The sequence below is a fragment of the Anguilla anguilla genome, chromosome 17 (genome assembly GCF_013347855.1).
Source record: "Anguilla anguilla isolate fAngAng1 chromosome 17, fAngAng1.pri, whole genome shotgun sequence".
Classification (NCBI taxonomy): domain Eukaryota; kingdom Metazoa; phylum Chordata; class Actinopteri; order Anguilliformes; family Anguillidae; genus Anguilla; species Anguilla anguilla.
Genome location: NC_049217.1, coordinates 21,047,913 through 21,064,789, shown reverse-complemented (window position 1 = coordinate 21,064,789; position 16,877 = coordinate 21,047,913). Strand labels below are relative to the sequence as shown.

At 46.5% G+C, this 16,877-nt stretch overlaps 1 protein-coding gene across 3 annotated transcripts in view; it reads left to right on the top strand.

Moving 5' to 3' along the window:
* LOC118216977 (voltage-dependent T-type calcium channel subunit alpha-1I-like) overlaps positions 1-16,877 on the top strand; it is a 217,843-nt gene that overhangs the window by 72,127 nt on the left and 128,839 nt on the right. For all 3 annotated transcript variants that reach the window (XR_004763109.1, XM_035398673.1, XM_035398672.1), the window contains exon 2: positions 1,919-2,171. Coding sequence is in view for 2 of the 3 variants with exons in the window: in XM_035398673.1 (XP_035254564.1) it covers positions 1,933-2,171 (239 nt within the window). In the remaining variant the exon portion in view is untranslated. The remainder of the gene's footprint in view (positions 1-1,918; positions 2,172-16,877) is intronic.

Genomic DNA, 16,877 nt, shown 5'->3' with positions numbered 1-16,877 from the left:
TGGTATACCCTTCTATACTCTTGTGTCTTCACTTAAAAACCAAATTGCCTTGATGACTCATGTAAAGGTCCTGTTTAGGCGGCTTACATATGTATTTATGCATTTATATATGTACGGTATACAGCCGGGAACATGGTCCTCAGGTGGTTTTGCAGTAGCGCTTTTGGCTGTTGGAGTCACTGGTGCTGCCTGAGCCGGGTGCCGTGTGGACACCTCTGGCCTCTCTGCCGTAGCGGTCATTGGCGGTTGGCACGGTGCTGAGGAGCGGCGGCTTTGTGAACCGCTCTCACGGCACGTCGCGGGGCGGAATGGCTGGCGGGGCTTGGCTGCTTTGCCCTTGGACCCGGCACTTAACCCGAAACGCTTCAGCAACGTTCCCCGCAGCGTAGCACGCTAATGGGGAAACCATAACTCCCCAGGGAAGGGAGCGCATATAGCTATGTCATACCTTAATACATGTGCCTATTAGTGCATATAGCTAATGGCTTCTTATTTTACTGTTCATTAAATGTTTATAGGCGTTCAAGGTCAAACTGCTTCTTTGAATATGCTTATGGATTGCTTCTGTACAGTACCCTGAGAAAACACAACTCTCCATTTACCATTTTTATTCTTTAGCCTGGTTTCAGCTTCTCTCTGACTATGGCAACTGACTGTGTGCTTTCCTCTGAAATGATATTTAATATTATTCAAATGATTATGTTTATAAAGTCAGTCACACCAAATTATCCATAGGTAAGCCTTCCTAAAACATGCATGACGCTTTACCAGAGTGTAGAATTGTATTATGAATGATTCATAAACATGTTATTAAACATTAGTTAAGGGATGATACATGAAGACTTTGACAATACGTTTCCTGAAAAGTGTGACCATAAGTGTATGTAATTAATCTGCACACTAAGTGAAATCAGCATTCCAGCAGTATATTATATTTTGATGGACAGTGTCTCATTATAACCCAGTGGTATACGTTTATAATTAACACACTGCTTTCCTAAGGTATGGAGAACAGGCAATTACAGAGACTTGGAAATGCAGCCTTGCTTATGCTGCAGCTCTCTGTTCTTGTAGGTCAGGTTATAATGAGAGACTGAGCTGCATTTCCTGTTCTACTCAATTATAACACACCTTTCAACCCACTTATTCCACAGTTAACGATAAGGGATTTATTGGTAGGTTTATTTTATGTGCGCTTTCATGGTATATGATTTTGACCTTGTTCTAAGAAGAAATTGTTCTTGAACAACTCTTAACCATGTCACATAAATCAGAGATACTGATATGCAGAAAAAAATAGCATTTTCAGTTTTTATGGCAGCTACTTACTGAGGCATTTATATATTTATATATATGTATTTAAAAAATGTTATAAAAGAGGAGCAGTCTAAGGTGAATCTGTGTCGTGCTGTTATCTGTCTGTCGGTTAGCCTGCTTTTTGTTCGCACCTGTGGTGACTAAACGGCGGTACCCCAGACGAGAGGATGATAACATCAGAGTGAAAAGTGATGAGCTGCGTCAGGCGTGATGGCGGTTTAACCGAATGAGGCCGCATCGGACAAAATCAAAATCAGATCATCTTTGCTCCTGTATCTGCGGAGTCAGGCGCTCTGGATGAGGTAGCATCTGCTAAATGCCAGTAATATGAATGTGTTCTTATAATGTGGCTGAAACATGAAGCAGCGAAGAAGATTCATGTTGCAATCTTTTTTGAGCGGAGGCTGTCGTGTAGCACACGGGTTACTGACAGCGATGGACGCTGTGAATGGCTGCTTTTCACTGGAGAGGAAAGAGCAGTGACACTGGAACCAGAAGCGACGGAGACAGAGACAGTGAAGGATTTGGGCACGCTCACTGTGACCGTACGCTGTCCTAACCCCCTGCCCCCGCACTTGTCTCTTCTCTCCCCTCTCCGCAGACTGCCGTGTTGCCATGACGACCGAGGAGGGTCCCGGAGTGCCGGGTGCGGCCCAGGTAGGGGCGGGGCTCTGCGAGGACTACGGCCCCGCCCCAGGGGAGGAGGCCATGGAGGAGGCGGGGCTGGGCGATGATGTCAGCAGCGACCTGGGAGCCCTGGTGGTGCCCTTTCCGGAGCTGGCCCCCGTGGTGTTCTTCTGCCTCAAGCAGACCACCTGCCCGCGGAGCTGGTGCATCCGCATGGTCTCCAGCCCATATCCTTTAGCCCCGAGAAACGCTGAGCCCATTCACAACGCGCAAGTACAGCTGTGCGGTCTCCCTCCTTCGCAACATGGAGCGCATTCACACGTGTGAGTACAACTGTGCGGTCTCCCTCCTGCAAAACACTGAGCGCATTCATACACGTGTGAGTACAACTGTGCGGTCTCCCTCCTGCAAAACACTGAGCGCATTCATACACGTGTGAGTACAACTGTGCGGTCTCCCTCCTGCATAACACTGAGCGCATTCATACACGTGTGAGTACAACTGTGCGGTCTCCCTCCTGCAAAACACTGAGCGCATTCATACACACGTGAGTACAACTGTGCGGTCTCCCTCCTGCAAAACACTAAGCGCATTCATACACGTGTGAGTACAACTGTGCGGTCTCCCTCCTGTTAAACCCTGTGTGCATCCACACGTGTGAATACCGCTGTGCGGTCTCTCTCCCGTTAAATGCTGAACGCATTCACTGCGCAGTCTCCTTTTACTCTGTGATGTATTGAGTTCTTTCACATTTGAGCACAACTGCATGGTCTCCTTTAACCCCATTTAATACTGAGTGTATTCACATACGTGAGTACAACTGTATAGTCTCCTTTTACCCTGAGAAATGCTGAGTGCTTTCACATGTGTCAGTACGACTGCACAGTCTCCACCCTGCATGATGCCCGTTCAGTTCTTCTCTGGTGTCAAAAACTTGATATCCTTCACAGAATTTGACTCTGACACTAAGATGTCAATTCTGAATTTCTGTCATCGGTTACATTGTGGTAGATTGATATGCAGTGTCACCACAGGACAGGGCGATGGTTTGAACGGAAACTCTGATCTGCCTTCCCTCGGATGGCTCATCTTAGTCACCGAGCTCACCAAGTCAGGCCACCAGACCAATCCAGGTGTTGTAAGCATCCGAGACATTGGACCTATAAATAAAGGGAACCTCTGTAATATTCATCAAAACCATATTAAGAAGTCCTGTTTTAACATGCTAGGAACTGAAGGTGTTGCTGTGTATTTCCTGTTATGATATCCTTCTCTGGACCCTTATATATGTATATCTGCTCTTTTCCTCTTGCTGCCAGCCCCAAGCTGTTGGTCCCATAGCCATTGTGTCCTGCTCCACATGTCTGCTTTGCTCCGATGAGGTTTGCTCCTTGATGAAGTCAGTGCTGCTCTTATCTGGCTCATAGATCCCATCGTAGCCCTTTTTTCCCTGCTGATAGCCTCTCCCAAGTTGTGCGATTTGGGCCTGTGTCAGGCCCAAATCCCACAAACAGTGACAGTGCCCCTCAGCATGTATCAAATACCTTGTTCACGCTGGGATCTGCTAGAACTGATCTAGGGTCAGGTGCATGGTGTCTGTTCGAGGGCTCGCGAGGGAAAGACGTGCACAGCCCCACCTCACCCAGCTTGGGTTTGAACCTTTTCAGTTAGAAGCTTTCTTATCTGATCTGGATGCCTGCTGTACGCCTGGCAGCTTGTGTCCTGTGGAGAAGCTGGTGGAGAGGCTCATTAGTTACACTTTAGCAGATGCTCTTATCCGGAGCGACTTGCACAATTTATACTGCTGTATGTACACTGAAGCAGTGCAGGTTAAGTACCCTGCTGAAGGGCGCAGCGGCAGTGTCTTACCTGTGAGTCGAACTTACAGCCCTCAGGTTACGAGCCCCAGCTCTCTGCCCATCGTGCTGCACTGCTGTCCTGACCGTGACCTGTTCAACAGCAAATAAGACTGCAGGATTACTGCACTTTTCCAGATCTGAACCGTCAAACCCCGTCTTCAGTTCAGCTGTCAGGAAAAGGGGGAAGCGACGATTACTCCTAATCCCAGCTGACGTTCTTCGCTGCGTGGGAATTACACCGAGTCGGCGGACGCCTGAGCGTGCCTTGGAAAGCGCGTGAGCCTGCGTGCGTGTGCAGACAAAAGCGTGTGAAATCAATTCTGATACAGTACATTTTCACGGAGGCTGTGCCTCCTATCCTCTCTGTGAACTCATATGAACGCAGTTAGTGTTGAATTAACACTGAGGGTTTTACTGTGTGTGAGTAGGTGTGTGTGTGTGTGTGTGTGTGTGTGTGAGAGAGAGTGTATATGTTTTATGTGCAAGACTACATTCTACTGTGTGTGTGTGTGTGTTTGTGAGAGAGAGTAAATGTTTTGTGTGTATGCGAGTCTCTGCATGATACTACATTCTACTGTGTGTATGTGTGTGTGTGCATGCGTGTGTGTGTGCGTGCATGTCTGTGCGCGTGTGTGTGCGCGTGTGTGTGTTTGTGTGTGTGTGAGTAGCAGATTGAATTCAGTAGGCTGCACAAGAGCGAGTACAGCAGTGTTTCAGATAAGAGGAAGCTATCCTGCTCAAAGCCATGCCGGCGTGCTGCAGGCCAAATTGATGTGTCCGCACTCCCAAGATAACGGCTCGGGTCCTCCGGGGTCCGAGCCAGTCCCGCACCTGGGGACGAGAGCAGATATCAGGCACACTCGCCTCTGCCCGCCGCTACAGGTCCTCCATCTGGCAGCCCCTCCGACTGGACTCAAACCGCCAACGCGTGCGGAGACGCGGAGGCACTGCGACCCTGCAGGCACACTGCGGCATGCTGGGACAGGGACTTACGGCGCCCCCGGTGAGCGTCATCTGTTCTCTTAACGGGCTTAAGTTTTCTTTTCTCTTTCCGCTGCAAGGCGACTTTGTGACGGCCCCTCTGTGGAAAGCACCATACGAATTTGAAGTTGAAGCTGGATTGGATTCAGTTGGGCCGCGGTCACCTTGCTCAGCGAACAGTCCCGCGGGCTGCGGCGTCGGCATCGTGAGCTCCTAACCGATTCAGCTCTGTCGTACAGACGCTGCCCCAACCCCTACCACCCCCACCCCCCCCCCCAATCACCCCACCTCCCCCAAGTAACTGCACTGCCGACCACACTCGAATCCCATACAACAGGACAGAAATGTTTAACTCATGAGGTAAATCTTACGGCTACGGTGGCCCGCGGGCCGTCCTGTATGGACTCCGATATGCACAGGCGCAGCTCGTGACTTAATCCTCGCATGCTTAATGTGGAATCTCATTCATGTATGCATGCGTGCGCATCGCGGCGCTGCCGTCTGCCGTGTTCCGGCGCACGCAGCCGGCCTTGTCATCGCCGTCGGGGAGCGGCGTTCCCGCGGTGGCGTGCTATGCGGAACGGGCGGGCGCTCGCCGCAGAGGCGCTGCGGCTTCGTTAGCGGTGGAAGGCGGGGGCGTGGGCCTCGCGGTGCAGCGTTGCGCGGCGCGGCGCGCCTCCCCTCCCTGCTTTTCGTTAGCGACGTTCGGGCGGGGCGCCCAAAGCTTTCAGGAGCCCCGCCGCTCGCGCTTACCGCCGCGGTCTCCGGCACGGGCTGAAACTCCCTCATCACCCGGCCAATTAGCTACGGGCCGACCGAGAGAGAGAGAGAGAGAGAGAGACCGGCTTATGCAGCATCTGGAGAGGGAGAGAGAGGGAAGGAAAGAAAGAAAGAAGGAAGGTGAGTGGCAGAGACAGGGAGGGGAAAGAGAGAGAGGGAGGAAAAGTGAGAAGGAGGAGAGAGGCGGAGAGATGGGGAGAGAGAAGGGGGAGATGGAGAGATGCGGTAAGCAGGAAAGAGGCATATAGGTAGAGAGGAATAGTGTGCGTGTGTGTCTGTGTGCGTGAATGGTGGAGGAAGAGATAGGGCCAATGATGCGTAAAAGACCCCCCCCCCCACTCCACCCCGCCTGTGTGACTTTAGATAAGGCGACAGGCTGGAAGGATTCATGCTTCAGTGCTATATAACTTTAAGAGGCACTACACATAATTACAATTTAATGTGTTCACTCTTTTAAGGAATGTTACTTGTGTTATTTCTGTCTGTGTTAATCCCTAAAGCATGCTGTCATAATTTACCAGCATAGCGTTTTCTCATGCTTCTTAAGTCAGTTTTGGTAATGATCCATTTTGTCAAAGCGCTGCTCATCTTAGCAAAATGGAGACCTATTTCAGAAGCGGAGTGTTGGTCATGCTATATATTATATGTAAGTTATATAATTAGTACTTAAACAACACATTCATACTTATGCTACTATTACTTAATATGCATGTTACTACTACTTTATAAAGCCTTCATAACCAATTGCAACTCTTTATGATAACAGACATGGAATGCTTGCATGTTACGTAAAAATGAAACCATGCACAGGAAATAAGTGGTACATCTTATGCATTGTCCTAGTGACGGATGTGAGAGCAGTCACTGGTTTTCCACTGTCCCTTCAAATGAATGAACCTTATAAGCTCTGCAGGCATGTTTCTGATGGGAAGCCACCCTCCTTAAACAGGATAAGGCCCCATAAGTGTTCTCATGTTGGGTGCGCTGTTCCATTCCATTAAAATGATAGACCTGGGCTGTAAAGTCAGTTCTAAAGAGCCTGTTAGTTCTCAAGGAAAAAGGGTTTAAGGCTTTGGTACAATGAAAGTCCTGTTAGGCATTGTGCCAGGGAGTTTTAATAGAGGTGTATGCCAGAGTGCTTTTCTGAAGTCCCACTGCAGATTAGAAGACAGGAGATTCTATAGACTGTGCTTACTGCTGAGGTATTGACCGCTGAAGATATGATGATTTTCTGATGCTGACATAGCGGGTTTTTCGTGGCACCGTGAACCCAAGCATCCGTTTTGCCATCTGTTGTGCGGGAGACAAGAAAGAAACTGGGGGTGGGTTAATTGTATACGGGCCTGAGATATAGCCGGCTTCCTTTCAGACCACGTGCTGCAGGCGATTCATTTTGTCACTCCCGCACACTGCAGACATGTGCACATGGACATTAAAATGGGTTTTATTCACTCGTATCACTGTTGCCAGACACACCTGCCTTCGGCGGATCTTAAACTGCCGGCTATTTAACTGCCTTTCTCAGAAGTAGCATTGTACCGGCGATTCTCAGAAACACAACGGGCTCTCGGCTCCTGGATCTGCAGTCCGTAATGACAGCGGGTCAGGGAGGGACATCTACTGTATCAGCTCATGGTAGGGGAGGGAGGAGAGATGGACGATGACAAAGCCAAACTGACTCGGGGGCAAAGGGGTGTCTTCACCTGAACTGTGTCCTGGCAAGGCTGTAAAACATTAACTACAGTATGTATGTTTTTGTGTGTGTGTGTGTGTGTGTGTGTGTATGTGTGTGTGTTTGTCTGTATGTGTCTCTGTGTGTGTGTATGTGTGTGTGTACCTGTATGTGTGTGTATGTATGTATGTGTGTCTGTGTGTGTGGGAGAGAGTTAAACCATAAGAGATGGAGAGAGGGATATCAGAGAGAAAAATAGCCTTTCATTCTCTGCCTTTTATCACAAATTACATATAGTCAATAAGGCTTTCCTTTTTCTTTCATTATGTTATTGTTTGATTGGCAGATTAAATCTTAGCGGTCCTGAACAAACGCAGTCCTGCTCAATGGTGTCATTTCTATTCTGTGCATATGCCGGTCTCCCCTCACTGGAATATAAAACACTGAGAAGGTCCATCATCGTTGGTGCATAATGAGACAATGAAATTCTAGAAACTTCTGACAGCTCGGTGATTTGCAAAGGTTACAAGACTCGGTCTCCAGACTCGGACCTCAGACCCTCCCTCACAGGGGTCCAGGACTGCAAAGCCTCGTCAGAGGCTGACAGCTGATTGGTTAATGAAATGTAATTGTGACTAGAATGTTGTTGGTTCAAACCCTAGCATAACAATGAGGTCTGGACGTTTTCTCCCAGGTTGAATTGCTCTGGGTTGTGTCGTACTGAGTAGACGGGTTATGAACCATACTATGTGCCGTAATAATATTTAAATCCTGTAAAGGTGTTAAGCAAATAGGAACCGTGTCGTCCCAGTCAGTACCTGTAATTGCAGATTCAAATTTCGATGAAGGAGCTGGATCTGCCTAGTTAAATAATGTGATTTGGACAGCTGGAAATATGAGTCACATTCCCCATGAGATGCAGGGCAGTGACCTCCAATGAGTCCCCTTGTGCGGGTGGTTTAGCTGGACCACTGACCAGCCCAGTGGCCCTGAGCCCCTTGCATGTCTCCCTGACCCTCCACCCCCTGGCTCCCTTTCTCTGCTTCCTTTTGCCTGATCCTCTCCTTCCTTGCATGATTGCAGCAAGGTATTTTAGGTTAATGTTGAGGGGATGGCCCTCTCTCTCTCTCTCTCTCTGTCTCTGTCTCTGTCTCTGTCTCTCTCTCTCTCTCTCTCTCTCTCTCCCCTTCTGACACACACACACACACACACACACACTTACTCACACTCTTTCACGCATGCGCGCCCCCACCTCATCTCCATCATCTCCCTCTTCTCCCTCTTCTCCTCAGTCACACCCTTTAGTCAGCTGAAGGCCATTAGCAGGTCTGGTTTTAATACAGTGCACTCCATTAAACAGAGCTCTCCGCTTCACCCAGCCCTCTCCAAACACACCCCGTCCCTAATGACACCTTCACTCACACCCCACTGTTCCCAATCATCTTTTCCCTTCATCTGCTTTTTAGGATTCCATTCCAACGGCAGAAGTGTCATCAGATTTAGATCTCATTTAATTCTCTCAAATTCTCTGATTTGCACGCACGCACACACACACACACAACCACAACCACACACACTCTAGGCTGTGTTTTACAGACACAAAGGCAGGTTTTAAAGAGGTGTGTGCAAATTACTTTTGCTATTTTTAAGGAGACTAGAGCTATCTTTCTTAGCTGTCTTTATGCATGCATGAGCTTTGCTCCGACTCCCACTAATTACTCTCATGTTGGATTTTCCATTCACATTAGGCATGCCCCCTGTCTTTTCTATCTCTTTTCTATTTCTCTCTCTCTCTCTCTCTCTCACACACACACACACACACAAACTGACAGACAGACGCACACACTTTCACTTTCCCTCTCTCTCCTTCTCTTCCCCACTCTCTCTGTCCTCTACTCTCTCCCTCTTGCTGTCCCTCTGAAATTCAAATAGAGTAGCCTATAAGCTAGACAAATGTCAATTTCAAATCCATTGGAAAATCGTGTACAGAAATGACACTAAAGAGCATGAAAATAGATCAAATGACACTGTTCGAAAATATGAACAATGCAGCTGAATAAATAAGGATACTCTCCCTCTGTTTCTCTCTCTCTCTCTCTCTCTCTCTCTCTCCCTCCTTTCTTCGCTCTCTCCCTCTCTCTATCTGTCAGTGCGCAGTGTTCGTTCTCTGCCTGGAAGTTCAGCACAATGCTGTGTAATTATCCGTCTCCCCTGCGGCTATATTTGGTGTCGAGCGCAGTAGCGCTCAGCTCTACCTCCAGACTCGCGCGTGAAGTAATCACCGCAGCGTTCCGCACCGTCCGTAATCTCGGTTTTGCACTCGCGGAAGTCGCGGTCGCGACAGACTCTCTGAAGGAGACGAGGGCAGTGTGCTGGCGTGCACTTCACCTCCAAAATCCCAGTACAATCAGTGAGTTTTTGAAGAAATTGTGCAACACGTGTGCGTGCCGTTGTCAGTCAAGTTGAAAGCAAACATCGACTGAACACAGGCCAAAGTTAAGGACACATATTGTTTGGATACAGGGCCGAAAAAAGTTGGGGACAAAAGTTGATTGAATACAGGCCAAACTTACAAACAAATCCTGCTTGAATGCAAGCCAATGTTAAGGACGAACATTGGTTGATTAGAGGCTAAAATTATGGACAAATGTTGATTAAATGTAAGCTTTAGTCTACCCTGGCCCTGCACTGATCTGCACAGAACAGTGTCCGGGAAAGGGCCTTCAGCTGATCCGGTCCGTGTGATGCTAACCCCACATTTCATCCCCAGACTGTACTACAGGGTGGTGCAAGCGAGGTCCCTGTGTTCAGCAGCGCCTTAAACAGATTGCTTTTCCAGCGAAGAGCGCTTCTAAATGTCACTGCCTTCCCCGTGGCTAAAAATAAGGTCCTCCGTTTTTTTCTTCATTGTGCGCTCACAGTGCCACTCCGTCTATTCTGAGCCGCACCGCATTAATGTTCGATAAGTCAGCTGCTGCATCTGCGGAGCTTAAACAAGAAATATAATAATAATAATAATAATAATAATAATAATGAGTAAGGTGAAGAAACATAATTTATCCGCAACTGTCCATTGAAGTCTCAGTTGAAGAATTCATTGCTAGATAATGTCACACAAGCATTATAATACTGTAAATGTAAACAGTAGCAATTTATATTATGGTGATTGTATATATGCATTATAAATTATTCATTGATCATTTTAAAAATACAATTGTTACCATTGTTAATAGCTAGTCAGCATGAATAAATGTTTGTGCATGTGTTTTTATAGGCTGAGGCAGACCTGCTATGTGGAAATGGGAGTTTATTTAGCGAAGTGTTCCTGAATAATTGATAATCAGTTTTCATCTCTGTTTTATGAGAATGAAGTGACAACATCTTGCACTCCTTATTGGTTTTAGAATTAGACTCACGGTGGTCCGGTGTTCAGGCATCTCTGGAGTCCTGTCTTTACCTTTACGGGTTGCTCTCATCCACTGAGGTCAATGTAAGGAGGGCAGTGTGGATTAGTGGTTAAGGAGAAAAGCCTTTAACCTAGTGGCCGATCATCATAGTAATCGTCATCATCTTCGTCTACATCTTCTTCTTTTTCTTCTTGTCACTCTTCTTCTTCTTTGACTTACTGTAATATAAGAATATATAGCTATCCTCTCACATGCCCAATCAGCTCTCAGCATGAAATGGCTGTTCATTTCAACGTTACGGCTGCTGACTTAAGTGACTGAAAGCGTCAGTCTTGCATGGCAAATGGTTGTAGGACGTAAGCTGTGGCACTCAAGTTAAATCGAGAATGAAAAGCTTTTTTCCCCTTGCTGTGCCAAATGTTCCAGGTTCATTAAGGACTCAATGTAAAATGACTGAGCCTGCTTCCTTGGCTACTGCTAATTGTTGAGGGACTTTTTTTCACCTCGTATAGACAACAGTGCCCTGAACTCCTTACTTGATAATGATTCCATCCAAAGATTGATTGATGGAAATGATTATTGCTTAAGTAAATCAACTTGCGCAGATCATTTAGCCATTTAAGTTTTTTTTTTTTAATTCATTAACCATATCCATCAATTCATTAATTAAAACGAATGGAATGAAATGTGCTGTTCATTAAATGTGACTCAAGAGGATGGTGCTGGTTTAGGGGATGGTGCTGGTTTAGGGGATGGTGCTGGTTTAGGAGATGGTCCTGGTTTAGGGGATGGTGCTGGCTTAGGGGATGGTCCTGGTTTAGCTCCCCAGGCAGAAGAGGTCCCCAGTGCTTAGACCAGATATTCTCCTTCTCTTCTTTCTCCCAGGAAAATGAAACGCAGCGGCCACTGTAGTGTGTCCAAGTTGAATGAGATATATGCATGTATGTGAGCTTTGATCTATTAACGGGAAGGTCAGTTTGTAATGGGAGACCTGCTGTTTCGAGACTAGCATGACCAGCAACCAGGTTGGTTAGTGAGAGAGCTCTCATTCATGTGAACCGAGCACAGTCACTACCTGGGACAATCAATAACTGAACATGAGTTCTTCCCAGCGCTAACAGGCTAGCGTTGTATCAGGGGGTGTTGAACGCATTGAGCCAAAGTGCTTACTCATGATCCTGACAGCGCTGTCGCATGGGCTGTCGCAGCCCGCCACAGGTCAGTGTGCGTTGAAGATCCATGCGTCATATAAAACCAATGCAGGCCCTGATGCTGCGTCACATTCATAATGCGTCATTATAAAGTAACAGCCTTTGCCTCCATCTCTGAAAACCACACCATGTCTTCCAGTCTGACACTGCCTGTATTGATGGTATCCTATTTAGACCGGTACGGTGTTAAATTAGTTGACTTCAACCTTTTTTTTTTTGCTGGGATTTGGACAGGGGTTTTGGGTTCTACAGAAGCCCAGCAACAATACATTAAGGCGGCCTTATGACATACCACATATAAATACTCTGTCAATGGCACGTGATTGCACTTATGTAATTGCTCTGTGTTGAATGTTGAGGGTTTTTAATTATGTAAGTACCGTGTGGCAAGGTGAACTTGATATATGACACTTACGTAATGTATATATAATTAAACCGGCTGAAGGGTAGTGGAACGCAGAAGGCCAGACGAGCTCTATTCAACGGGAGCTCTCGGGAAGCTAACCGCGCGCAGGCGTCGAGATTTAAACCAGGCGGACGATCACCACCTGCTCCTTTTTTTTTTTTACGCCGTCACTTCCAAGGGCTTTTTCAGACACTAATTAGTCAGATAATTCTGTGTGACTTGATGACATCCATTATATTCATGGGATTTTAAAGAACAAAGGTAGTGGAGCCCCATTAGGAATTAGCATACTTGTAAGTGCAGTCAATTACTGATGAATCAAACACCTTTAAAAAAAAAAAAAAAGATCTTAAAAGCTCCTATGTGTAATTTCCTTACCTTATTACTGCACTCCTAGCACTTCTGAAGTCATCAGCTCTGTGTGCTTTTTGGAGGGTGTTTATCTATTGGGAGATCAAAACTCTGGTCAGCCAATCCCAAGCCTTTCTCCTGGTGCATGATATATAAGCTCTGTCCCCATTAACCGTATGTGCTCCGCCCTCCCTGGTAAACACAGTGTACATCTGTAGCGTGCCTCTAGTCACATGGTTGGTGATGTCAGGTGTTGTGCTTGTGTGTGGACAGGATTATGGTGTAAGGACTACAGGAGCTCAAGTGTCTGTAATTCATCTACGCTTACCATGAGGAGATCAAAGCTTTGTGCAGTGGGAGTGATTTTACAGGAGCGTTATTATTGCTTGGAGCCAACACCATTTTCAGCAGTTGTAATTATGTGCAATCATAGTGCCAGTCTTACAGGACTCATACAGAGGCATGATGGAGCAGACTGCTTATGGCAGAGTGGTAGAGAATTATACTCTCTCTCTCTTTTTCTCTCTCTCACACACACACACACATGAACACACACACTCGCAACCAGTCGCATGCACGAACACAAACACACACACCCAGACAGACAGACAGACACACCTGCGCACATTCACAACCACAAGCACACGCACACACACACACACACACACACACACACACACACACCACCTGTGGAATTGCAGTGCTGTGCTCGGTGTCTGGCGTGATCGGAGTGCAGGTGTGTGAAATGAGACCTGACAGTGTGTTGACGCAGCCGTCGCGGACCAACATGTGGGACGGACTGTGACAAGCTGCAGAAAACCACACCATTGCCGCCATCACAGCGGGTCATCTCAGTGCAGCCCGAACTTTCCACACCATAGAACCAAAGGTGTGTCATGGGCGCTGTAAACACTCTGCTTATTCAGCTTCAGAATGTTCCACTGTGATGTCACAATTAAAAAGAACATGCACAAATGCAGATGGGCCTTTGAAGGTAAAACCATGCAGACTCTAGCATCCCTGTGGGATATTTGGCCAGTGTGTATTTATGACTTCTGTATCGGGTCATTAGTGGGCCACAGACACTAAAATGGGTGATAAAACAAAAGAGTGGAAAACAGTGAGAGGGATAACAGATGAGTGAAAGCAAAGAAAAGCACAAAAAAGAGATGGAGTGGCAAAGAGAAGTAGGAAGTAGGGTTTATTATTAAAAATAAATATATAAATGAAACCGTTTTCACCCACGGTTCAGTTCTCACGCATTTGGTTTGGTTGGCTTGATTCAAAAATCCTCTTATGCCTCGCTGTGTTCTTGAAATAGACAATTACAACTTTGTGTTTAAAAACAGTTTTTTTTTTTTTTTTTTTTTTCAACTCCAACAAATCCTCCGGATCCTTCGACATCATTTACGTTTGCTGCTGGGAGCATTATGGAATTTTAGCGTTCACAGCAGCAGTGATGTGGGGAGAAAAGAAAAAAAAGAGAATTGTTTCACGAGCGTTGCGTGTGCTAACGGACGCATGTTGAGCGTGATGGCCCGTTAACGTCGACGTCACCCTGGTGCGTCTGCTAGACGTGCGAGAAGGAGAGAGAGAGAGTCAGGCAGAGAGCAGCTCCACCTCCCCGCAGCCCTTAAACACTTGAAAATTGCAGTGCGGCCGCTTTTATTTCTGAAAGAAAACCTGCTGTTCTTAAGCTCTGGGTAATGATCTCATCACATTTTCATAGCCAGTTTTAATAAGATTTTTGTTAAATAAATGAAAATTGGATTGTCATTGGAAGCGGTACTTTGGTCTGCTTTGCCAAAAATGTACAGAACCGGAACAAACCAAAACCGCGACACCAAAGCGGTAAACCAAGCCGTGAGTTTTGTGATCTGTTGCACCCTAAGTAGGGAGAGATAAAGGATATAATGAGAGAGAGAGAGAGATGGAGGAGGCAGAATAAGATGTGATTATACTGCCCTGCTATTCTCAGCATCTACCTTATTGCTATAATTGGACATAATGTGCCATATGCTCCTTTTATCATAAACAGTGTGCTGGGTTTGTCGTAATCCGCGGCTCCTAACCAGTTTGAGCCGGCTTGCAGTTTATCGCTGCTGTGGCCTGGCTTCCTGATGTGCGGCTGAAGTGTTTGAGCCTGAAGGGAGATGAAGGGAAATGGGGGCTATCTGCGCCAGTGCGAGTGAAAAAGTGAAAAAAGGAAAGGAGAGAGGGAGAGGGCAGGGTGCAAGAGAGGATGGAGAAAAGGGAGAAAGAGAGAGAGAGAGGGGGGGGGGAGGGGCTGCTGAGAGTGAAAGAAGGAAATAGGACCGAGAGAGAGTGAGAAAGGGAAAGGGTGAAAGTAGGCAGAGAGAAACAATGAGGTTGACCGAAAGAAAGGGAGGATGCAGGTGTGAGTGTTTGTGATCGCACACAGCCAGTATGGTCTCTTTAGGGGGTGCCAAATTGAACACTCACAAACACATACACGCACACGCACACACACACACACACGCATGCATGCAGACACACATATACACACACACACATACACACACATGCACACGCACACGCGCACACACACAGCCACACACACAGGGAGATGAGTGGCATCTCTGCCAGCTGACTGGAACACATCTCCTCCCACTCCCTGTCCTCAGCTTCCTGTGAAGGAATACACTCAGTTTTACTCAGAAGGAGAGGGGGGGGGGGAGGGAAAGAGAGAAAGAGAGAGAGGGGGGGAGAGAGAAAGAGAGAGAGGGGGGGAGAGAGAAAGAGAGAGAGGGGGTTGTGGGGCTGGAGAGAGAATGTACTGTACCTGTGCCCTTTACCTGGAATGTGCCACAAAGCATTTGGCATCTCTATCTGTCCATGTTTATTGGGTGTGGTACTATGAAGGTCCTTCCAGGTAAAACTTCCATGCCCGCAGTGTCACAGTGTAATGGGATACCAACAGCCAACGGTTATTGATGGTTTTAATGCTTTTCCACACAGTATTAACAAATGCCACCCAAAAAGAGCAGTACGTGTAGCATTTGCCATGTGCATTTCTCACAGAAAGTGTGACTAGGTAGAAATGAAAATAGAAGCTACTTGAAAGTTTGTAAAGAAAATCTGGCTCACCAAATGCTCAAAGCAGAAATGATCATTTCTCTCCTGCTTGATTTTATTTTGGAAATATAAAAATAGCCATGACTGTGATGCCCCATTTTCTTTTTTGTGAAATGTATTATTTTTTGTGTTTGTTTTTCTTAAATCACAAAAAAAAGTAAAAAAATATCAGAATAAGAGAGTGTATATGAATATACCAGCTAGAATTGCAGCGTATGGAAATGCAGTGTCATGGAATTGTACAGTAGCAGCATAGCATCTGTCCTCTCTTCTACTCCTGCGTTAGCCTAGCCTCTCTCCAGAGGGCTTTTTTCTGCAGTCGTTAGACAACTCGTGCGAGAAATCGCAATCTGGACATGACATGTTCAGTACATGTTTGTGAACATGACAGTGTGGCCCAAGAGTTTTCCAGATCTTGGATTAGTGTGAAATTTAAATTCTCTCTTCCAGGCGATAAGGAGGAGTTCCCCCCCCCCACATCTTTTAATGGTGATTGTATGATGTCTCTCAGAGTCAGAATGGCGTTGGTAGTCTCTCTGTAATTTTTTTTTTTTCAACAATGCCTGACAGCTTGTGTGCACTCTCAGGGGGAAAGCCTTGTAACATAGTTTAGAAATAAAATTTGTTTTTCTGAATTGTCTTGGGGTAAAAAATGTAGACAAAATTCAAAATATAATGCAAGTACCCCAAAACTACTTTCAGGACAAAAAGTATTTCCCTCCTTTTTTGCTCACTGTCTCTGGTTTCTGTTTCAGATAATAAGTCACTTGGCTCCTAGACCCAGGGTTCTTATGTGAGTAAACAAAAAGGCTAAGGGGGATTTGTATGTGTCGCGGCCAGAAGTTAAATATTTGAGAAGTTTAAAAGTGAGTTCAAAAAAGAAGCTTTGTAATGTGAAGATTGTGGATACAGAGCTGAGGAGAGGGTAGAGAGAGAGAGCGAGAGAGAGAGAGAGAGAGAGGCAGAGAGAGAGAAGGATATTAGCAGAAACTTTTGTGGACTTTATCCCAGTATCCATGCTGGGAGGGGGAAGACTGCACTGCCAGCTGATTTTGTGAAGCTTCTGCTTTCAGAACGTCTGAACAGTCACAGTATTGCACATGGTGAAGACAGCAGGGAGGGATGGAGGGAGGGGAAGAGACAGAGAGGGAGAGGGAGGAGAGATATTCT